Consider the following 24,521-nt stretch of genomic DNA (forward strand, 5'->3'; position numbering starts at 1 on the left):
CCTTGACTCAATAGCATGTTGAAATTAATCGTGAGTTAACATCAAAGTAGTTCAAGTTTTTCTCTTATTCTTTTGAAGTTCTAGATTTCTAACATTCTTTTGTTTCTTTTTCATGAACAAACGTACGAAAAAACCTTTCACGAACAACACCCATTATTACTCAGCTTGATTAGGTTCCTCTCTCTCCCTTCTTTAGTACTCTTTCTTAACAAGAGTTGAAAAGCTCAGTTCTCGTCTCCTATCAATCTTAACCGATCTAAGATTCCTCCGCTTAGACACTGTTGGCAGGAAGATGGATTATATTGGCATCTAACAACTGTGGACATGGTGGTTTCTCCATATTTGTTCTACTTTGTGGCTCTATATTTCCATGACCTGCATTATCTAATCTTGACAGCAATGTTTCTCTGGATGTGTAGCAATACCATGTGAGATTGGAACGAGCATCAACGGTTGCACATCACTGTATTTTATTCACACAAGAAGAGAAGTATGGGGAAGAGAGCGGAATAACTTCATGGAGGCCTCTCTTCATAGCCCAACCGCGTCTAACTCCATCTATGGCTTACCGGTATGGCTTCCCGAAACGTAACTCGTTGAGTGCATGCAACAAACAAGTGATATGCAATGCCATCACAACACCCGCTTTCTTCCATCAGCAAACTCTATCGATCCATTCGATGATATCAAGAAGAAAGAAGCAAGAGTCGATAACAGCGAAGCATATGGATCCTAAATGACTCTGCTGAGCAGCCGTGAGCTCACTGCTCATTGCAAAGTGCAGTGAAGCTGTGAGCTCACAGATCCTTACGTAAAACGTATACACAAAAGAGAAGAAACCTACTACTATTTAACTGTGTACTTCTTCTGTCAGTGGTAGTCTCGCCAGCAAACGAGCATCGTGACACAGCGGCGCATGATGTATAACCTCGCCCTCTGCTCCTTCACTTGGTTGGCACACCGGCTGGAGAAGGACCGCGACGTCTTTATCGTCGTCGTCCTCCGCCGGCCTTCCCTTGTGCTCGCCGACCGTTTCAAGAACGGCCCCCCTTCCTCCTCCGCAGCCGCCACCACTCTTCTGCCCCCGCTGCGGCTGTTCCTAATCTCCTTATTCGCCGCCTTCCACTTCTCGTCCATGTAGATCTCGACTTCCTCTCCCACCACGTCTACTATTTCCGATGGAGCAACTAGGGGTATATATAGAGGGAAGGAGGAAATTGGTGTGGATTCGTGGTGGGCAGTGGCCATCACCACCTGGGGTATCACATTTTTATTTACCAAAGAAAAATCTAAATATATGACCTCGATACTCTAATACAAACTGTGCTTTTGACATCAGCACAGAGAAAAAACAAAGATTTCAATCACTCGCCTCCTAAAATTCAGAAAATCTAATTGACCTTTAGTGCATACAAAAATGTGATAACTTGCATTCAGAGAAAAGGAATAAACTATCATGTTCAAGATCTTGCAGCATCCACTTCTAATTAGGACCTTAATTTGGAAGCACAATGCTAGTAGCCTATGAACTGTCCGGCTACAGCTTTCAAGATGCGTACATTTTGTTAATAATATATATTCTATGTAAATAGAGCTTTTATATATATATATATATGAATCATCATGCACAGAGGTTTACTGCGATGAGTTCAAGGATAAAGATTCCTCCCAAGGTTGACCGGTCAATGTTGGGAACCTTCTCACGCAAATGCATGAACATAAACAGGAGAGATGAGATTCCAAAGTTAATGCAGCCATGTGAGATTTAGGCTGGTCTGAATCATGCACTCTGTCAGTGCCTGTATGGAATCTTTGATTGCTTCCATATGCTTAGAAGTTACGAGTTCCCTGAACCATTATTGAGGCACAAGGTTTGAACCTCAGAATCTAGCTATCATGCATGTACTTTGGGAAGGTAATATAGCGGCAAACTAGGTTATAGATCATACAAAACTTAACAAATGTGATTGTACCTGATAAAGGGTGGCCTTCTCTACCTTAATTTTTTGGTTCACTTCAGCATAAACAATACTGTGTTCGCTCGGTAAAAAAAATAAAATCAAGTTATATTTGCGTATTAAATTTGAATTCTTATGGACATATTTCTCTATGGAAGAAAGCTCTTTTCCGACTTTAAGCATATAAAGAAATATTTGGTTTCTACATTGTTGAACCAAATTTCATCATTAAATAGTCACATTTTTCAAACTTGGAATATCTTAGAATGCTATTGTTTTTTTTTTTTGGTCTTTTTCATTTAGAACTCCTTTGAGATTCACTAAAGCTACAATAGCTAAGTATCTTTTAAAAAATTGAAATGATAATAAGAATTATTTTTCCGTCTCGCCCTTTCATTGTCAGCTTGTCATAAGGTTTGAACCCATCTAAAAGTGTTATCATGAAGCACTTGTTGGCTCCTCTGTGAGTTGCAAGAAGCATGAAGCATGTTAAATGCATGCCCTAATACAACTAGGCATAGTCAGGACATGAACTCTTTGAGCCACAACATGTATAAGCGAAGGGCTTCATATTTTATGACTGCTTTGCATGTGGCGGCCACGATGCACAACCTCAAAGCCAGTCAAATCTAATCAATTATATCAATTACTTTGGTCCTTAGATCAAGTTGTAGTTCTTAAACAATGCAAACGCATCACCCTCGGGGAAGTTGCTTGCTCTTCAAACAAAAATCATTTTCTATCTTCCATTTTACTTACTCTAGATTTTGACCTGCCAAACCCGTTGCAAAACTTAGTCTTGGGCCGATAGGGTTTGATGGCTTGGCTTATGCAATGGGCTTACAGACTCCAGGTTGACACAAAGAGCCTCTTTTTTACCTTACAAACCTGAACAAGTCTTATACAGGCAAAAAACCAAATAAGTAGAATGCAACTAAAAGCTTTTTGTTGTATAGGTAATCAAAATGGACATGCAATTTTCAGAACTTTGGGGTATAATTGGGGGGATAGACTTACGACAATTAGGCTCGTTTTAATAAAGCAGTAAATTCTTTTAGATTACCCATCGGAAATGTGAGACTAGCAAACATGATTTGGTTAAAATTGGGTTGATTCAAATAGTAAATGATCATCAAACGAAGTGCGGGTCTTTATGTTCCGTGAATTCTAAGGGGAATTAGAAACGAGAGCAGCAGATCGAATAAAAGAATATGAACACAACGAATTCTCAACTGAAGGCGACGAAACGACAAACCCTAAAATCCAAAAGGAGGAGAAGGAACTGACCTCGATCCGCTAGGGCTTCCTCCACGAAGGAGCGGAACGAGTGGAGAGAGTGGCGCGGCCGGCCTTCTCCGGCTGGATCTGGATTTCACGGCGCAGCTCCGCCATCCAGCCGTCCATGGCTTCCTACGGTCCTCGCGCAGCATTGCTTCGCCAACGAAAGACCACTTTGGAGAGTGTTTGCCGCTTTAAATTCGAGCCACGCCTCCCGGGAAACCCAAACGTTTACTGGAGCAGGTCGCAAACGGATCTTATCAGTGTGATCCGCATCCGAATTCCCCATTCCCATTGGCGTGCTCTACTATTGCAATTCTTAGATATTAAATGTGATGTGGGATTATTAGTCATTGATATTTTTATAATATAATAATAATAAAGAAAATAATAATAATAATGATATGATAATAAAAACTTTAATATCTAAAATAAAAAATGACATTTAAAATAACACTTTAATTTCATTTAATTATATCATTTAAATGAAATTAAACTTACTATTATAGAATCAATAAGAAATATATCATTTAAAATAAAAAATAACATCACATGACTCACACAATACGAAAAAAACTTAATTCATTGATTCTTTTTTATTATCTTATTACAATCCTTTGATCTTTTTTATATATTTTAAATAAAGAAGAAAAAATAATAAAAATACAAGCATATCAGAGCTAAGCAAATAAATTATTTTAACCTTCATCTTGTTAAGTAATTTTTTTTATATATTTATTTTTACCATAATCAATTTAAAAAATAAAATGAGGAATAATCCTGATGTTGGCATATGACAACTTACAAATTTTGTAGAATTTTCTAAAACAATAAGAAACATTTGAAACTGTCGGATATATCTCAACTTCACTCATCTTTCATTACTACATGACATATCTGTAGAAACCTAAACATCCATGTGTTCTACCAGATATTAAACATATATATGAAACCATGGACCATGAAAGATATCATTTGGAAGCTTCTAAGGAAATATTTAGTCCCTTGTACCTCAACACTAATCTTGCAAACAGTCTCAGCATATCATCAGATTTACATCTAGCACAGCACAATGATGTAAGAATGGAAAGGAATTTCTTGTTTCCATACACAATCATAAACATCTCATAGGTTACTTTCCGTAGATTATGATAATTAGAAGTTGAAACCAACAGGAAAGCCTCTGAAATAGTTACATGCACAATGTTGAATCATACAAAGAATAGATTTGTCCATGCTGGTGTCATGTGATTTACATAACAAGCACATCAGAGAAAAACCCGTAGTTAAGACATTTTACGATCCGAGTCGCTTTCGATGATTAGCTTAGGTCTGTTGAACCAGGTATACTCGACCATAAACCCAGCGCTTACCAGGCACCGTGAAGGATTGCTGCATTATAAAAAAAACCAAAATTACAAAGAATCAATAATTGAAAATGAGAATTTTAATCGTCACGGATCGCAACTAATGAAAGTCTAGAAAATGGATTTGGATGGTATCTAATGCTCTACCAACATTGCAGTATCTGTTGATGATCAGATTATCGCATGACCATCATTCTTAAAAAAGAAATGTATCATCAAGGAAACATAAAACAAACTGTGCTGTAAATATATATTATTGATCTCCAAGTAAAATGTTTTCCGTTCCAATAACTCCCTAATTACACATGCCAGAGCGTAAACTTTCAAAAAACATTACCATTACAAAACTTAATAGTCAATCTTCAGCTAATCAGAAGCTTGATATTCTGTATCAAAATCTAAAATTAGATGACCAGATACTCTTGTATGAAATGTTGCAATAACATGAATTTGAGAATCAGAATCAGATGTGTATTTGGATGTCTGGTTCAGCAAGGAGGGACAAAAGACATGGAGACATACGAATAAAGTTTATGATATAAATTAACTACATTTTAATTTTATATGATTGTGAAATCTCAAGAAAAAAAAAATGCCTTCAAAACAAGGGAGATTAATTTCCGATTTCATTATGGTATATCATCCTGATCATTATGATTGTTTCACTCACAAGTTGACATTCAATTTCTACATTCAAAAACATGGACAGGAATAAGTAAACCCACAAATGGATATGCATCTCACACATTTCGGGAGGGTTAATGCATCATTACATAACACCTCACATGATGATTCATATGATGGCAACAAGAAATTAATACAGTAACAATGAGAATAGAGAGTGCCAACAAGTGCATTTTCAGTTTAGAAGCACCCATTCATATGATACAAAGGGAAACTACATACCTCCACCTTTGTTTGAAACTCCAAGGAGCACTCGCATACATGACAAGCTGCACGGTGAGGACGTCCGGTCGAGTTTTCTGCCCTAACAAAAGTAAAGACCTGCAGAGCAATAAGATGGATTATAGCATTACATAGTTTTTCAAGCTAGCAGAGATTATGTATTCATAGACTAAGCAAATGATTTAATAGAACCCGACCTCCTCCCCACAGTTCGGGCATGAGCCTTTCATTGCAACCAGTTCATTCCTCCAAAGACCTTGCAATGCTTGGACTAAAATAAAGAACCAGATTTAGCTAGTAGCCTCCCAAACATTAAACAAAGAAAGCTGGGAATTTAATAAACTTAAATCATCTAGAAAGTACAAAGACAATGATGACTGACCTACTAATATGCATGACACATAAGAAAGCATTCGAGCAATGAACACTCTAATGCTGATGGATTTTGATTCATCATTACATGCTTTTCAAACAAGCTAATAAAGCCACAAAGAACAATTTGGTTTTTGACAAACACTGGCTAGTGTGTTCATTCTGTCGAGATACAGCAGGTTGACAAATGAATCCTAAATTTACATAACCTCATCCATCCAATTTCAATTTCATTTTTCTCACTTAATCAATAAATACTAGACAATTTCTTTAACACCTGTAAATATAAGCATTATATAATTATAAACACAATATTATAGATAAGAGAAATGTTATTGGAGGACAGGTTACATAATCAAAAGTTTATAACACAATCAAACAAAAAGGTTTTAACAGGTATGCTACACAACTTTGCACTCTGCATTACGATCTGTGCTTGAACTTTGACCGTGAAACATGCATCAACTTAATACTACCTAATATATGTAACTTTGGATTTTTTTTTTTTTTCAGGTTGAGGTGCACCATGTTGTCTGCAATATGCTGTTTTACGTATTGCATTTTTCACCATAAGTAGGATTGTCTCCCATCCCTATCAGCATCCATCTCGACCCTCCAGCATGTACAACAATGTTCGTATTTGGAAATTTCTGTAAAATTAACTTCTGATGATTGCAGAAACTTTTTTGCAACATCGCATAATTTTAATCTATACATCGCATAATTTTAAACTTTTTTGCAACTTACTTGAAGCAAATGCAAGAGGATAACCAACCAGATGTCCCAGTCCCAATATTAGAGTTTTGTTAACCATCATAAGCGATCCAAATGTCGATCTTTCACTGTATAAGTAATATCTTGAGTTAATCGCATCAGCAAAAGCCAGAGTGATGATACAAATGACAGGCACGAGAATTGCTGATGATCCAAATGCGAGTAGCACCAACCAAACACTTGCTAAAGCAAAAGCTTGTGAAGGATCTTCCTGCCCTAAACACAAGTCAAATCAAAACCTCAACCAAGTAAAAGGAAGTGCCCATGAACCAGAAATAGAGAGGGAAAAGGACACAGGCTAACAAGAATTTACCTCAGCATCTGCATAGGTTGATTGTCGCCTGAGGCTACATCGAGGATACTTAACAACAGATTTTGAACCATACAGCCGCAACTTCAACTGTTATAGAAAATACAAATGCTAAGCAAAAGATAGTGAAAATGGACATGAAGGAAAGACAGCCACTTGATTATACCTCAATTTTATCAAACATCGCATCAACAATCAAAGGTTTACCATTGTAATATGAATCTCGTGCCTACAACATAAAAGCAAGATGAACAAGTAGATGAATTTACACATCCAAACTTCCTAATTCTGAGGAGAACTTCCAAAGATCATAAATAATGGACATAACCATAAATAACGCTTTGCCCAATGTTTCATTTCTTTTGATCAAAATAAAAACAGAGCTCCAGATTATGACTTAAAGTGACTGCAACAAGAAAAAGTAGTTCAATTCATCTCATAGGCAAATTAATTGAATTTCATGCTTCCTGGTACAAAAGAAAAGCCAACGAAAATCATAAAACTAAAGTTCATCTACTTGCAGAAACCTATCAATTAATGAACTCCAACTAAAAATGGATGACAAAAATATTTAGCAAAAGAATGATGATATGACCAAACTTACTTAAATGTACTATGAGGCAGAAAATTATCGAACCATTTTGGAGCATGAAGGTAATTAGAAGCTTTATGTGGTTTATTACAAAAACAATGAAGCTCATGTTGCAAATTACTGATCTCCCTGATCTGTAGAGCTGAATCTGAATCCTATATAGACTACAAGATTTATAGTACTGCATGTTAGTAAATTTTACAAACACATTTAAAGAAAAGGGAGTTCCAAATATGCACATCAGTTCTTGTTCTTCTTTATTTAACATCTAGCACGTTTGAAGATTGCAGAATCTCTTCATTGTTATCCTCGAATAGTCCAGTGTGTTGTTTGCCTCTTACAGGATGGACATCACAACAAGAATGCTTTTACCTGCTGATAGAGGGCCTCCAGCATCTCCTTACTGGCGGTCTCGATAGGGCCGACGTAGAGGCAGGAGGGGGCATCCGCCGCGACCGCGAGTATCGGGGAGAACGACCTTCGGCCGCCGCCGCGCGGCCGCGGCCGGAGCCGGTCGTGCGCGGAAAGGGGGCGGGCGCGGAGGACGTGGAAGGCGGGGGCGGCTGCCGCTGCGGTGGACGAGGACGACGAGGAGGACAGGGGCATGAGGCCCGCTGGCGCCTCCGCGCGTGGAGGCAGCGGGCAGCGCGGTGTAATCGCGTCCGTAGACGCTGCGTTGTGGCCACCATTTAAGAAGCCACGTCTCTCGACGCACCACCACAAGACGATCGCAAGCGTGAGTGGATGTGTGTCTCTCAATGGATATTTCTCTTTCAGCTTTGCGCGGCCAATCATCGAATATATAAATATACATATAATAATATCTGTTGGTTTTGTCCAAAATAATATGTCCAATTAATCTGTGAAAATGATCTTATTTTGGTCTCCCATAAAATATATAAAAGATGAAATTAAAAAATTACCCCACACAAAGAAATTATAATAACCTTTTTTTTTTTTACTTTACTCAAGATATTAGGAAAACATACAAAGTGAATTATCCGATTTGCATCGAAATTATTAACTCATCCATAATTTCTTATCTCAAACGAAACAAAAATAATATTTTGTTTAAAGATTCATTTAATAAAATCTCACTAATATTTTAAATTTTGATTCTATATTAAATTAGACTACACTTAACTATGTCAAATCTTATGAACATGAATCGACTCAAATTCAATGCATGTATCATTAAAGCTATTGGAATTTATACACCGAAAACATGAGCAATATCAAGAGCATCTATGAAGAACAGATGATACTGAAAGAGAACTTGCAAGATACAAGATTATGCCTTTGTGTTATTTTTATCCCCTAAGTAGGGAGCGAGGAAGCCGATGGCCTTGGATGAGCAATCTTTTTATTCCCTACGTCTTCCCAGCTTCTCCAACGAGGCATGGCGGGCCGTTGGCCACTTGAGTTCTGTTCGGTCTTGGGGTTTCTCTCGGCATCCTTGCCATGCTGAAGCTGCTCCAATGCCACCACCACTTGATCCATGGTTGGCCTGTGCTTTGTTTCCATGGACAGGCACCTGTCTGCGAGACCGGCTATTTTCTGAGCTCCTGCCAGTGAGTACTGTGCTCTCAATCTGGAATCCAGGATGCTGATGATCTTCCTCTTGCTCGCAAGATGAGGCTTCGCCCACTCCACCAATTTGTACTCTCCGGTGGGGCGGTTCTTGTCGATGGCACGTCGGCCAGTCAATATCTCGAGAAGAACAACTCCAAAGCTATAGACATCACTCTTGGCAGTCAAATGTCCTTTGAAAGTTTATGATGCAAATCAACAAGTCAGCACGTCTCAAGCATCACTTTCATTAAGAATGTATGCTCACCAAACCTACCTTCTCCATGTAATGTGTAGAAGATTACAATCTATAAAGATGAGAGAGAAATAGTTTACCCAAGGTTACACGAAATGACTACTCGGAGGCACCCTTAAATAATATATTTATTTCCTCATTGACTTGACTAATATTTAGCTTAAATAACTCCAAGGCTCTAATCTCATGTAAATCACCAATATAGTAGTAATCGGAATGGCAAATAAAGGATGAAACAAGATGCCTAATCACTATATAAGCTACAAGGCCGACCATCTCCAACATTACTTGTTGATATTTCGCACAAACCAAGTAGTAACAAAAGTATTGTTTGAGATGATATGTGCTATTGCTTTTGTGGCAATAGTTTTAACCATCACCTTATGTGCAGATTGCATAATTGATCCTATTTAAGAGTGAAGCATTCTAAATAGATATACTAAAGCCATGAGAGGCCAAGTTGGATCAAGATAAACTAATGGTAAGTAAAATGATAAACGATATAATTAGTTTAATAGACACCTGACCAACTCATGTGTTCATGAGGAAATTGCAAATTTTATGTGACTTAAATGACTAAACAGATGAGGGGTTTTTGTGAATTACAAATCAGATGACAAGCAAAAGTATTCCAGGCTGTGAAGAAGACACATTCAGCATTTGCAATAATAAAGATGCAACAAAATTACCTGTTGCAAGATACTCAGGAGCAGCATATCCATATGTCCCCATGACCCTTGTAGAAACATGGCTTTTATCACCGGTAGGACCATCTTTTGCCAATCCGAAATCAGAAAGCTTTGCATTATAATTCTGTACATAAATCGGAAACATCAATTCTGAAAGTTGAATGAACGTCCATTTCAATGTTGAGAAACTAGATGACTACATACTGAATCAAGAAGCACATTGGAGGTTTTGAAATCACGATAAATGACTTTCGCCTTGCTGCTATGCAGAAAAGCAAGTCCTTTTGCAGCTCCCAGAGCAACCTTCATGCGGAGGTTCCAGGAGAGTGGCTGATAGTATGAACTCCCTGCATCACCATAAGAGCATACAAACTGAGATTCATACAGATTGAAGTAGAGTAACAGCAAACAGTAGCAATCTCTTAGAAAACAATTCCTTCAAGTAAAACGTGAAGAACACATCCGGTATAATATCAGATACAGTCCATGAAGAACATACTCCTGAAGAGATGATTCTCCAAGCTTCCCCGAGACATGAATTCATACACAAGAAGTCTTTGTTCATCCTCCAAGCAGTACCCAATAAGCTTTACAAGGTTAGGATGAGACAGCTGACTCAAGTAATTAACCTCCGCCTACAAGATTTAAAGAAGATGCTATTGAGACTACATGTATCTGGTAAGCTACAGAAAAGAATTTGAAATCTAAGTTACCAGCTCAATATACATATCATTCATACATGAGGTGGATCTCAACACTAAGAAATCAGAGAACAAAAGAGAGCAAAGATTTTGCAGGAATCAATACTCACCAACCATTCTTTGTGACCCTGGAAACCTTCCTGGTTGAGTTTCTTCACAGCGATAACCATTCCAGTCCCAGGCTTAGCTGCTGCCAACGTGTGCTCATTGATCCATCCCTTGAAGACTGAACCAAAGCCTCCCTCTCCCAACACACTGTCTGGCCGGAAATTCCTGGTGGCAGTTCTGAGTTCATTGAAGGTGAAGCTCTTCAGATTGGATGACGTCAAGATCTCACCCTCACTCCGTGGAGTCAGCGGCACGGAGGACGCAGACACCCTGCTGCCGGAACTGCTTAAAACGTTTCCCTTCCTGCTCCCATGTGGAGAGTCCTCTCCTAGGCATTCAAATACAGTGTCTTCTAGTAAATCAGACTCACAAGAAAAAGCCACAGACAAGGCTGTTATCATAAACTCTTGCATTAGCCAATTAATTGAATCAAGTAATACAACTTGGCACAATTCATCACCTTACTTAACATTGTGGAACAAAAATACGAGCAGCATACTTTACCAGATAAATTAGCAAAATTGAGCCTATGATTCAAAGGAATGACTGCTAATAGGCAATTTCCACAATGGAAAACTTACACGGGAATAATTCCAAGAGAAACACAAAATTCACTCTTCCAACACTATATATATGTGTGTATATATAAGGCAGTAAAACAACTCTTAGCGAGTTGATCAATATGCCGATCCTTCAAATCGATACCTCTTCCTACCCCTCCAATGACAAACTGAAATGTTGTTTGCCCTAAATTATTTCCAAAATTAGAAATTTAATGATCTCTAAGAACAGATTCAGAACAACTTACTCCCTTCAGGGATGACAAGGTGGGATCTCTGATGTGGTAATAGGAAATTGTGATATGTCACTGCCGTGTTAGCATGACATCAGATAAATGCCCCATATTACTGGTCCACATTAATTAATGGATGACATACCTGCATCTGCATGTCTCCTTGGTGCCAGGATCATTCATCGTGCCACCACTCATCACCTGCGCGGTAGCACATCTGACACCTCTTCTTAGAAGGTTTAACACTAGGCATTAGTGGACGACGGAAAGGGGTCAGGTAGGCTCCTCCGTCCGCCTCCGAACGACGACCAAAAGTGATTCATTGACAAGAGAACGGTGGATTCCCTAATCTACCATACTATCATTAGTAATCCCTCAGAGAAGACAGTTAAATATTGCAACTTTTTTCACTTAATCCACTTAAAAACCATTCAATTTCTATGGAAAACGTCCCAAGGTTATAAGCTATGATCGAACTCAGAAGCGGGATAAAACAAGATGGAACCTTTAGTACCTGAAGCGAAGACGTCGTGGGAGGGGTTCTCCGCCTTGACCTTAGCGCCCCAGCAATTACCCATCGGAGAACAACCCAAGCGTGACGACATCCACCGCCTTCAATCTACTGGCAACCCCCGAAAGCTAGGGTTCTCCGCGGCCAAATCTGTGACGCAAGAACCACCGGATCCGGCAAGGAAGCAGCCTTTTGGCGCAGTAATGCAGCAGGAAGCCGAGGTTAACAGCGATTCGGCTTGCTCACCAAGAGCGGATCTCCAGTTGCGGAGCTCCAAATGAAAGCTGGGATTCAGCGGCGAAAAGGAGCAAGCTTGAATCGAATGACGAGTGGAGAGGGCGCATAAAAAGAAGAGCGAAGAGGAAGAGAGAGACTGAAAGGTGCTTCTTTTTGCGCTTTTTGTGTTCTGTGTTACTTTTTATTAAGTCCGTCACGAAGGTTGACTTCAGAGTCGTAATCAATAGCGACACAAACTCTATATATATATATATATATATATATATATATATATATATATATATATATATAATGTCTGATAAGAGAGGAGACGAGTGTATGAATCTTCTTTCATTAATATAGTCCGATAATGGATCATTTGATCGTGATAAATTATTCACTTTGAACTAAATATAGGATTTAGAGTTTTTATTCTCCTACTCCTCAATCAATGTAGGACTAAATGATCTTATTAGTGCTCTCTTCCGAGGAGAGCCAAGGACAAGTTTGCTTGGCCGAGGTGCACGCATCGGATCCTCCTTTGATCGATCAATGATCCATAGATTCACGAGGAATTATCTGTTTTATGCAATGAGCATACCCGTATGGTTTGTCATTTTGAAAGCATGTGAGCTCTTTGATCGGTCGACTATTAGTATGGCCCGTAGGCTTACAAGAAATTATGACAATGAGCGTATCTATACGATTTTATCATTTTCGTATGAGTTTCGATAAACACTTCTAAAAATAAGAGAGACCTAACGGACTTATAAATTCTTATATTCTCATATTTCTTAATTAATATTGGACTAAATGATCACACACATATATATATATATGTATACATACATATATACATATATGTATATACATATATACATATATGTATATACATATATACATATATGTATATACATATATACATATATGTATATACATATATACATATATGTATATACATATATACATATATGTATATACATATATACATATATGTATATACATATATACATATATGTATATACATATATACATATATGTATATACATATATACATATATGTATATACATATATACATATATGTATATACATATATACATATATGTATATACATATATACATATATGTATATACATATATACATATATGTATATACATATATACATATATGTATATACATATATACATATATGTATATACATATATATATATATATATATATATATATATATATATATATATATATATATATAAGAGGAGAGGAGATGAGTGAATCTTCTTTCGTTAATATAGTTTATTGTTTTGGGGAAAAGAAAAAGGTTAAGCATGAGAATAATGAAGAAGATGAAAGGTTGAAAAGAGTAGCAGAAAAGCTTCAGCACTTGATCACTGTCCACAACTTTTCCATGTGGTTCATCGATCTTTCGTCTTTGATGTCAATTCCAGCCTCTATGCCAGTCTAGAAAGCAATAATACTTCACGTAAATAATGGCAGGAGCAGCTTTACAAGTACGATTACAGTGGATCTGCAATCTTATTTGAAAGCCTTGGAAGTGGGTTTACTCTCTGCTACGTGACACCGAGATAATATAAAGCTTGATAGGAATTGATATATAGAGGAGAGAGGCTTAAGGTTTGGCAACTGTGTTGTATCACTGTCTCCATTTATTGGAGTTTGCTCGGGGGAAGAATGAGGGAGGTCAAAAAGAGGGCTCTGCAACTTGCAGCAGCGGCACGAGATTTGGCTGTGTCCGCATGCACGTAAGTGTCGACCAAAAGCTGTGGTCTCAAACGAACATGAACACCTCACGAGAATGACATGAAGGATTCGGCCATGGTTGAAGTATCTGCAAATCATAATCTTAAAGATATCGAGATGACAAAATCCGATTACGTTCAGATGCAATGTCCTTGATAAATCCGATGAAAGTGCCCTATATATATGTAAGAGTCGTGAAGGAAAGCTGCGTTTGGATAGAAGTGGGGGCAGACAATAATAAAGAGGGGGGGGGGGGGGGTCGACTTCGTAAGAGGTTGAGCTGTGTCCCCATGTGAGGGAGCTAAACCTTTTCTTCCTCCCTACTGCAGAGAGGCGGAGGGAGGAGGCAGCCCCCACTTTGACTTGCTCGATTTCTAGATGACGGACAAAGAGCATGCACCATTATTACAAGGATGCTGAGCTGTTGAGATGAGATTGACGACTGGGGGGGGGGGTGGGGTGTGGTGAGAGGAGACCCCTTGCTGTTAAGAGATGAAGGATAACAAGGGAGGAGCATAGGCTGGGGAAGATGATGTGCTTCTCAAGGGGGTACGAAGTGGGGTGATGACGTCTCTAACGTGTCTTGGATTCGTCATACTGTGAAAGTAATGAGCAGAACATGTCAGACTACCTCTGTTGGGTCATATCAAATATGTTGTTGCCAGGGGAAATATATTACGAGTTTCCAACCTGTGCCGGTGTTTTTGAGGAATAAGTGATAAGCTTGCAAGAAAGAAATAAAGAGGCGTTTAAGAAAGGGAGAAATCACTGTCGTAGACATTAGCTATAGGTTAATGGTTTTAGGGTGGTTGAATTATCCAAAATTAGTGCGTGTTTAAGATCTAATTTAACTTATTCTACAGAAATTAATTCTTGCAAACAAATAATTAGCATAGAATTATTTGATATATAATTTTTAAAAAATTAAATTTGTTTCAATATAGTTACAGTTTAAAATAATTAACTTTTAAAAGTCGCATTTGGATTTTTAGAGTTTGAAATTAAAACAATTTAATCTCCAATAATAATAATAATAGTAATAGTAATAGTTAACATCATCAAATCCCTCCTCATAATTGCTGTCAGTGTGGAACAAACTCGATCGCACATGGCATCGAAGAAGGAGCTGTGGAACTCGAGGGTGGTTACACAGAGAGAGAAGGTCGACTAGCTTTGAATTACCTCAAATTTCATCTCCTAGTGTTTTGATTTTTGATGCAAAGACTTCCCCTGCTACACATATTTGCACGTAACCTAATTGTTCCTCTTTGTACCATCGATGAAGAACGTATAATTTTCCCTACAATTCCCGCATGCAAGAAACTAAACTTTCAAGTCTAATCCCTAAAGGCAACGAATGGAAGAAAGAGAAAAAAAACAGAGGGGAGAGTATATTATAATACATTAATTGTGAATTAAAATGCAATTAACTAAACGAGGAAACTATTTGCCATTACTGCATGTAAACAGATATAATAAGACAGTAATTCTCATGGCAAGTTATTTTAATGATCCACTAGCACACGTGAAAGATGGATGTGTCATGAAAGCATCTTATTGCTGTCAGCATTGCCAGCTAAATGAGGTAAAGAGCAGGTCTCCCAAGTGGTGGAGAAGCTGAACTTCCAATTAGTTGGAAATGATAATTATCACAAAGCAAATAAACAAGTTGTGCCGATTTTTGAGAGTTGCAGAATCTGAAATATGGCTTATTCATTCATCCTTGAGGTGCTTCCCTCACTCGGTTCTTAGCAAGAAACTACGAGAAAAACCCACGGATTCTCAACACAAAATTCAGAGGTCAATACATGAGCCTCGACTTGAGAGTTAGGATTGTGTCCTCAGGCAGACGACTTGACTGTAGCAGCATTGATGATGTCCACGAATTCCGGCTGTAATAAACAAATATAGAAAGGAAAGAATATGAGATCTATAGCCAACGTAACCAACAAATTTAGAGTCAACTTGCTAATTGCAGAAAATTCCAAAGCACATTCTCTTCAGTACTCATGTCATGTAGCCACCGTCTGCGACATGCCAGAGATAAAACATGCATCTAGCAAAGGCAATGGGACAGCAAGCATCTTCATAACGTGTGAGGATCATGAAGTCGTCAACTAGTAGATGACTGTTATTCATATTGTGGTTGTCAACCCAACCCCCAAAAAACAAGTCAATCTTAGTGCGAGTTGAAATCCAAGCAACTTTTCCCTCTGAAAAGGGTACCAGACATGTTTTTGTGGTCATTCTTCATGCCAGAAAAGTAAATTATCACTCTTGCAGATTTCAGATAGTGACTAATGACAGCCAAGAATATGTAATATATTTAAGGACATGCAATTCTAGACAGACATGTAGGAAATATAGACACATACCTTCAAAGAAGCACCTCCTACGAGAAATCCATCGACATCAGGCTGTGCTGCAAGCTCTTTGCAGTTAGCCCCACTTACAGAACCTGCAGGAATTTCATTTCTCATGTTAGCAAAAATTTCACAAGTAATATATAAGATGTTACTCCATACGAGTCTCATCAAAAAAAGGAAACACAAATAAAAGAAACACGTAAAGAATTACTCCCAGTTCACCATGCTCAGTGCAACTCAAAGTGATAAAAGTATATTCGTCTGGAACTTATGGAGACAAGAGGAGAAAGGAAAATCAAGTTGACAATGAACATTTACCTCCATATATGATCCTGGTTGACGCTGCAACTTCAGCACTCACGTTTGTTTGAAGCCACTTCCTTAATTCCAAGTGGACCTGAGAATCATTGGAACATGTGGCAGAAATGGATCATAATGAACTCTGAAAGAAATGTCTTGGGAAAAATCAGTATCACAAGACATCCTTGTGAAGCTAACATAGCTCCGCATGGAAAACATGTCCACTGGTGTAAGCCTTATGTTATCATAGTGCTGTTTTGGCACACCCCTGAACTTGGTGCCCCCGGGTCTGTACTAACAGGTATGGGTGGGCATGACCAACATATGAAGTCCTTGGTGTTACTGAGAAAAAGTTTTTTCTAAGCTGCACCATGCATGAGCATTAAAGATGTCTGATGTCACATATCTAGGAAAAAGAATAATTTAACCCTATGAAATTCAATTATACGTGGTGATCATATGTTGCTAAATATAAAAATGAACAGCATATTTTATTTTACAGGAACTTAGTGACCAATTATATTCGAGAAATGGTGGCCGGAAACTTTAAGCACATTTAGATTGTTAGGTTAGAGACTTATAGGAAGATCAAAAACTTGCAAATAAATAGGCTAGGTTCAAAACAGAATCACTTAGCAACAAGCCTGTATTGTGTTACTATGGCATCAAAAATGCAGAAAATCTTTAACAAATTTTTTTTGATATAACACATATAGCATGCCAACCTATTTTGGCCACTTTGGACTAGACAAATTTGACTAATGAATGTGAATTTTACATAAAATTTGACAAATAAATGTGAGTTTTAGATCTGCCGTTGAAGTAGCATATGAGACATCACTGTGATCTCCAAGGTAAAGACCTCATTGTCCCAGTAGTCTTAGTGAATATAGATGCAGATGATGGCATATTTTGGTAAATATTTTCCAAAACCATACACAAGCATTATGAAGTAACATCCACAGAACTCGAGAGTTGACATGGAAACATGTGCAAAGAACCTATACCTCCTGGGCCTGAGCTGGGGTAGCAACCTTTCCGGTTCCAATTGCCCAAACTGGCTCATAAGCCACGACCACATTGGTCCAGTCAGAAATCCGTTCTGTATGAGAAAATTTTAATTAGACAGGGTACCTAATAGTAAAAAATATTTGGTACAGATGTTTCATCCTACAAAATCAGTTAGACCTACTACATAGAAAGGATACATGACACCCAAGAATGACAGATGACCCTAAAACTTTTTACAGTTATTAAAGTTTATATCATGATTCCACAAGTACAAGAAGGTGCATAGCTCAATTGAACCAACAGGCAACAGCTTTAATTTATGATATGCAAAGCCATAAATACTGCTCTAGCTATATACAACACTAGGATGTTTGTTGTGTACTTGAAATCTATTATTATCACATTTTCTTCTACATAGGAAGGGTTAAATTGAACTACCATTATTATTTAAGTCAAAGAACATTCTAATTCATCCATCGGAGAAGAACAAAATTGTAACTCATGAGACATCCAAGTTATGTAGCTAAAGCATTTGCTTGTTGTGTCAAATTCAAGATTGTGAACATCATACAAAATCAAAGATGACAAAGAAGAATTGAATTCTTGGAATTTATTCTTCTACTAAAATATATTGACTGTGCTCCTATTTGATCTAATGCAATTTAGTCAGATAAGGGCAAGCTTGGGTACAACAATAAGATTGCTTCTTTGGGAATGGAGTGAACAAAGTTTGCCCATAAGGATAACGTCATGTACATTGATACACCCAGGATCCCACAGTGCCGAGAGACTGCATTAAATTTGCCCATAATTCACTCAGATAGAACTTTCCTTTTTCACACAAAATAAAGAAAAGTATACTTTAAAGTAACCAAAGACCTAAAACAACTACAATATTAACAAATACTAGCTCATGCTCTTCCTGGTTACATGCATCAGATCTGGACACTGATGACCACTTAAACATGTGGCATACCTAAATGTTAAATGTAACCATCTCTTATATAGAGTCACAATGTGATTGATACCTAAGCCATGACCTAGCAATAAACTTGAAACCATACTGGAATATGACTGAGACACAGTTACTTAAAACTTCCCATGCCAGCAGAATTGATGTAAAAACACATGATACAACACTTTCTTTTTACACTGGATGTGTACACAAAACTCAGCCCACAAGTTAAAGTGACAATAACACGAGGCATGCAGAGTACCTGCAATAGCTTTTGTTTGTGCAGCAACTACATCCATCGTGGCTCCTGACTCACGCTGCTCAAGTGTCTCACCAACACAAGCAATCACCTTCAGGCCTTTAGACAGTGCATATGCAACTTTATCTCCAACAAACTGCCCAAGAAAATAAAAAATGTGAATTAGAAGGTATTGAATATCTAAAAAATTTGATGACAACTTCAGCAAATTTCCTTGATAGGCATATTAATGGGGAAGACAGCTAAAATATATGAGATAAAATTCTAGTTGCTTGCTGGTAAAAGTGTATGATCATTTCCATCACAAGTTGTTAACCAAAATATACTAGCATATTCTACCAAATTACATTGTATACCAGAAGCTAATACAACTTCCTTTTGTTCCTATAAGTATGCATTATATCGTAGGCATCCATAGTTAAAATATTATGGAGAACAAGATCCTATAAGTATAATAATTTGATTAAAAACTAGCATAAAGCTTAATCCAGCACTTAACTGATTTCATCGAGTGATAAAATGTGCAACTAAATTTTCATGTCGATGCTAACTGCTGTCTTTTTTGGAACATGCATAGAAGTGTAACAAGATCCAGAAAGCAAGATATATGGCACTTTAGCAAGCTACTAGCTAATTGTTAATGCAGCACATGTAGGATTTGCATATAGCCTTTTAGAACATAGGCAACTTACCTCATTTGATTCACTCAACAAAAGCCTTCGTTCAGAGTGTCCCAGAATGACCCATGGAATGTCAAGGTTGACAAGCATCTCAGCACTGCACAAGGAAAAACAAATATATTCAAATTAGGAGTGCTCAATTGTTTTACAACATTGTTATAACTTAAAGATGTGCAAGTAGGCAATGAAATGGCCATTCAAATAAAAACACCATCAAAGTTGAAAAACCTAAAAATATACTACAGAATGAACCAAAAATAGAAACCTTAAAAATCAAAAGTTCATAACATAGTAAGAATTTGATGAAAAAAGGCCCATAAAATGTGATCCAATGATAAAAATATAAATAAGAGAAAAAGTTGTTCTTATTTGAACAGAGAGCATGAACAAGTTCAAATTCATCTAGGGACAAAAATGATACCTAATCTCACCAGTGTAAGCACCTCCTTTCTTAACCCAACAATTTTGTGCTGCGACATGGAATTCAGGGCGCAATGAGCTTTTTACGAGCGGAAGAAAAACAAATGAAGGGCTAACCACCACATCTGCAGAGATAATAATACATATAATTTAATGAGTTTACAGTGGTTGTACATCGACAACTAGCCTATCTAACAGTTATAAATAGATACAACATGTAAATGACAGCATACATATTCTGATTCCACAAGACAGTTTTGCAGAACATGTGAGTAACTGGAAAAGCAACTCAGCGGATAACACCAATGAGTATCAAGAACTAAAGGTTTAAAAGGCGAAGATATAATTCTATCTCTCAGTCAAATAAAATTGACAATCACTAAATCATCATGAATTTCTTGAGAATCTAGTCTCGTTAAAACTGAAATTTGTGAATCAGATGCCAGAGGGGAGGGAATAGAAATTAATGTTCAGAAACCATCTGAATAACGCACTGACTAAGTTTCACATCAAACCAAACAAAATTGTTGGTTACCAACCACTCATCTAACATCTCACTAATCAAGCAGCAATGACCTGGAATCTTAACTAAGGATCTTAGCAGTTAATACCGACGATATAAAAGACAAAAATATATGAGGAAACATTGAAAGAAAAAAGAAAGCTCAAGTAGATCTGACAAGCAAATGCATAGGATTTCATTCGTGATTAAGTCAAAATAGCGTATAATCCATAAGAGTCTAAACAAATAGAACAAACAGTATGTGAATATTTCCAAAACATATCCCTAAATATTCGATCAAGATCATAGGGTTCACAACCATACCGACAACATCAGCCGATGCAACTTTGCCATCGTTCAGGATGCTGACAATTTTCTTGACCTCCTCGCTGGTCCCATTCTGCGAATACGGCCCAAATAAAAACACATTTAGCATCAGAGTTCCATGATCTTATATTTTTTCCCATATTTAGTAGGCAATCAAAATCAAAGAGGGCTAGAGAACATGGAGTGGAGACATAAAAAAGGAAACAGAGGTGTCCGAATCCAGTATATCAAGAAGATCGACTCTAATTAGTTAAAATTAGTGGAAACGAATAAGATTAATATGAATCAGAGAAGAACGAGAGGAAGCAGCAACAAATCATGCCGATCGATGGGATCGGATAACTTAAAGCTGACGATCGATGAAAGACGAGTAAATCGGAGAGATTTCCAGCAACAAGGACTGGACAAGACCGCAAATTTCACCAGCCAGGCTATTAAGATCTGCAAAAGCGGCAGTAGGGCAAAGTACCAAGCGCGATCTAGAAAAAGGAAGAAAAGGGTAAATGCGACGATTACGCATTTCCAGTTGCCGCCGACGAAGAACTTCCTGGCCATGTCTGAGGAGATAGGCGACGATGCTCAAATCCAAAAGACCTTTCCCTTGGCTTGGTCGAATGGGAGGATGCGGAGGTCTCGGCACTCATATATACGGCGACTGAGACGAGAGGCGATGGAAACAAGGGGATGCATTGGCACGAATCTCGAACGTGCCATTGGCTCCGATGGGTGTCCGCGATCGATCCCGCCCGTCGAATCATAAGGATCAACGATCTGCTGTTTCCACTTGACGCAGCGAATAGTTTTATCATGGATAGATATCTAGACACGTAGATAAAGCTTCCGGGACAGGACCCACATACGTGCCGTCGTGCACAGCTGCCGGCGAGCTGACGGTGCGAGTCCTGCGTGGTGATTGGGTTCTCGGGACATCGATTGCAGCCCGTCGAGGGCAATATAATAAGATCCAGGCACTTGTAATACAGGAGGAGCCCATCGGATGGTACATCTGTGGGTTGGATGAACACAGCTCTCCACGATCATTCTATTATTATTATTATTATTATTATTATTATTAGTTAAGATCAAGATACAGTTAACATTTTTAGCAACTAAGCTAGTAAACACATCTTTAATTTCTTTTAAAAAATATATTAGATGATACTTTGACCTTTAATATTTGGTAAGAAAGTATAATATATCATCACTATATTAATATTTAAGATATTTATTGTAATATTAATATTATTATTATATTATTATGAATTTATGTATCGGATAAAATATTAAAATGTTCGGTTCGATGCATCATAATCAAGCAAAACATCTTATTGGGTATGATATATCGTGTATGATATATATATATATCTACAAGATACATCGATCCAAAATATAAGCATTAATGTATAGGATGAACCATAATTGGGCAAAGGATTTCTTATGAAAATTAGATTGAGAAGAAAACAAACAGGAAAAAGAATTTTTTGTATTGGGAAAAGACAGCTACTTCACATAACATAAAGCACCGAATACATCACTGCTATCGTATCCGGAAATCATACATACTTAAAGGTAAGTATGATCGACATCATCTCTAAGTCTTACGGAAGGATACTCCCTATTTATGAGCAACAACGCTTCAGCAACTCACGTCTGATATCTGCAGTTCCCGTAACCTGCCACAGTCAAATAATGATCAGCGCTGCAGGAATCAGGAAGAACAGAGAGGGAAAGCGTGAGATCAGATAAAACGCATGCGTCCACTTACTTGGGTCGGTCGAGGTGAGGACGCCGCTGCCGCCAAAGTAGCAGTTGAAGTCATGGCGGCCGGCGGCCTGGTAGTAGGCGTTCATGGCATAAGAGGCGTGGGCCAAGAGCGTGTTGGGGTCGAAGCACGCGCCGCCGTTCTGTATGGCCCCGCAATCCGCCCCGCCGCTGCCGCACGCGTAGTCGATGTTGCTCTGCAGCTCCGCTAGGCTCGCGTCCGCCGTTGCCACGCACCACCTCCAGGAATCACCCGCGGGTGCCGGCGCCTGCAGAATACCACCGTCACTCAAGTATCGAACGGAAGCAAAACTCATTTCTAGAATGGCTGTCCCAACCATGTTATCTAGCATGACCGTCCGACCATTATGTATAGTAATTTTTAGAATGACGTATTTACCCTCAATATAATACGTATACTCCCCAAAAAAACAGTGTTTAGTGTCGATTAATAACACGGATGTTTATGATAAATTTAAATTTAGAAGGATAAATACGAATACGTGTATAAGTATAATATACGCAATTTTATTCGAAGTTGAGGTCTCAAAAGTAAAGTAAAGAGGAGGACAGGACTCACATTGTCGCTGTCGCGCATTAGGCCGACGTCGTACGACGGGGAGAGGTCGGCGTTGAAGAGCCCAAAGTGCCGCTCCGCCGTCGGCCCGGGCTTCAGGTTCTCGTTGAACAGCGCGAACACGTACGTCTCGAACCGCCGGCCCGGCATCATCGGCGTTCCCTTCCCAGAGTTCACCAGACGTATCAGGTTGGCGTTGTAGGAGACTGCGTCCTCCACGCTCACACCGAGCTGGCCCGGGTCCCCGGCCGACGGCCACCCCGTCTCCCCCACGGCGATCTCTACGTCTCCATACCCCAGTCGCTGCATCGCCGCTTGCACCGCGTCCAGCTGCGCCACGAACATGTTGGTGTAGTTCACCCCCGTGGCCGGGTCGAACACCCCTGGGTTGGGGCGGAAGAGGGCGTAGTCGAGAGTGCGCGCTGTGTAGCCGAAGTAGGGGTAGGGGTTCACCACGAACGGGGTGCGCGTCCGGCGGTGGAAGTCAAGCATCGGGGCGAAGATGACGCGGTCGTAGCCGGGGCGGAAGCGGCCGGTGGAGGGCGGCTCGGATGCAGAGAGGATACCGAGGGAGTGGGGGGTGGAGACCCTGATCTGGGGGAAGCCGGATGCGGCAAGTGCCGCGGAGAGGGAGCGCATAGCGGGGACGAGATGGGCGATGAGGTTGCGGTCGGAGGTGGCGAGAACCTCGTTTCCGACGGCGATGAGGGAGATGTTGGTCGCAGGGTAGAAGGGGGCGACGTTTATGGCAACCCAGGCGGAGGCAGCAGGGGATGGGGCAGAGGAGCGACGGGAGGCGAGGGAGGGGATGTCCCCGTTGGGGACCGTGATCATGAGGGAGATTCCGGTGCCAGCGAAGGCACGAATGATGTCCGGGTTGGCGTCGAAGAGCTTCACGCGGTCGACGAAGGTGCGGTCCTTGAGGAAGGCGGCGACTTGATCCGGCGGCGGGAGATTGTCCGCGAAGGAACCGTAGTTGACGCCGACGGAGAGGGCCGCAGACAAGGAGAGAAGGTGGAGTAGGAGTAAGGGGAAAACGACGAGCTTCGCTGGTTTCGTTAGAGAAGCCATTGCCGAGGGATTTGGGGCTTTTGGTGGTGAAGCGAGACGGCGAAGGGGGGTGGATTTAACGAGAGAAAAAGGTGTGCGATGTTCCACTGACGCCTGCGGGCGCTGTCACGTGGCGACGACTTCGAAACGGGG

General features: G+C 39.3%; 4 protein-coding genes across 12 annotated transcripts; all 4 read right to left on the reverse strand.

Moving 5' to 3' along the window:
• Nucleotides 1–4,314: 4,314 nt before the first annotated feature.
• LOC135585161 (PGR5-like protein 1B, chloroplastic) lies at nt 4,315–8,234 on the reverse strand. 5 transcript variants are annotated; one of them, XM_065173013.1, is made up of 8 exons: nt 7,930–8,233; nt 7,132–7,194; nt 6,969–7,055; nt 6,829–6,866; nt 6,629–6,723; nt 5,707–5,780; nt 5,510–5,608; nt 4,315–4,628 (listed from the first exon to the last, which is right to left on the reverse strand). In XM_065173013.1, the coding sequence occupies exons 1-8, from the start codon at nt 8,161–8,163 to the stop codon at nt 4,563–4,565; spliced, it is 756 nt and encodes a 251-aa protein (XP_065029085.1). In that variant the 5' UTR covers nt 8,164–8,233; the 3' UTR covers nt 4,315–4,562. The 5 variants fall into 5 exon arrangements, 4 of the variants coding, with proteins under 4 accessions (XP_065029085.1, XP_065029086.1, XP_065029083.1 ...); XM_065173014.1 differs by lacking the exon at nt 7,132–7,194 and having other exon boundaries at nt 7,930–8,234; XM_065173011.1 differs by having other exon boundaries at nt 6,629–6,866; nt 7,930–8,231.
• Nucleotides 8,235–8,730: 496 nt separating this feature from the next.
• Nucleotides 8,731–12,557, reverse strand: LOC103972303 (receptor-like cytoplasmic kinase 176). 5 transcript variants are annotated; one of them, XM_065173585.1, is made up of 7 exons: nt 12,188–12,327; nt 11,819–12,018; nt 10,883–11,208; nt 10,571–10,706; nt 10,276–10,418; nt 10,072–10,195; nt 8,731–9,320 (listed from the first exon to the last, which is right to left on the reverse strand). In XM_065173585.1, the coding sequence occupies exons 2-7, from the start codon at nt 11,850–11,852 to the stop codon at nt 8,875–8,877; spliced, it is 1,209 nt and encodes a 402-aa protein (XP_065029657.1). In that variant the 5' UTR covers nt 11,853–12,018; nt 12,188–12,327; the 3' UTR covers nt 8,731–8,874. The 5 variants fall into 5 exon arrangements, with proteins under 5 accessions (XP_065029657.1, XP_009384874.2, XP_009384873.2 ...); XM_009386599.3 differs by having other exon boundaries at nt 11,819–12,023; XM_009386598.3 differs by lacking the exon at nt 11,819–12,018 and having other exon boundaries at nt 12,188–12,557.
• Nucleotides 12,558–15,699: 3,142 nt separating this feature from the next.
• LOC135652183 (triosephosphate isomerase, cytosolic) lies at nt 15,700–21,656 on the reverse strand. Its single transcript, XM_065172960.1, has 9 exons — nt 21,497–21,656; nt 20,978–21,053; nt 20,153–20,276; nt 19,744–19,828; nt 19,055–19,187; nt 17,834–17,928; nt 16,845–16,923; nt 16,536–16,618; nt 15,700–16,052 (listed from the first exon to the last, which is right to left on the reverse strand). Exons 1-9 carry the CDS (start codon nt 21,533–21,535, stop codon nt 16,002–16,004), a joined length of 765 nt encoding a protein of 254 aa, XP_065029032.1. The 5' UTR covers nt 21,536–21,656; the 3' UTR covers nt 15,700–16,001.
• Nucleotides 21,657–22,449: 793 nt separating this feature from the next.
• LOC103972305 (glucan endo-1,3-beta-glucosidase) lies at nt 22,450–24,472 on the reverse strand. Its single transcript, XM_009386603.3, has 3 exons — nt 23,322–24,472; nt 22,746–23,010; nt 22,450–22,653 (listed from the first exon to the last, which is right to left on the reverse strand). Exons 1-3 carry the CDS (start codon nt 24,387–24,389, stop codon nt 22,625–22,627), a joined length of 1,362 nt encoding a protein of 453 aa, XP_009384878.2. The 5' UTR covers nt 24,390–24,472; the 3' UTR covers nt 22,450–22,624.
• Nucleotides 24,473–24,521: the final 49 nt, after the last annotated feature.

Source organism: Musa acuminata, chromosome BXJ3-11 (genome assembly GCF_036884655.1).
Source record: "Musa acuminata AAA Group cultivar baxijiao chromosome BXJ3-11, Cavendish_Baxijiao_AAA, whole genome shotgun sequence".
Lineage (NCBI taxonomy): Eukaryota > Viridiplantae > Streptophyta > Magnoliopsida > Zingiberales > Musaceae > Musa > Musa acuminata.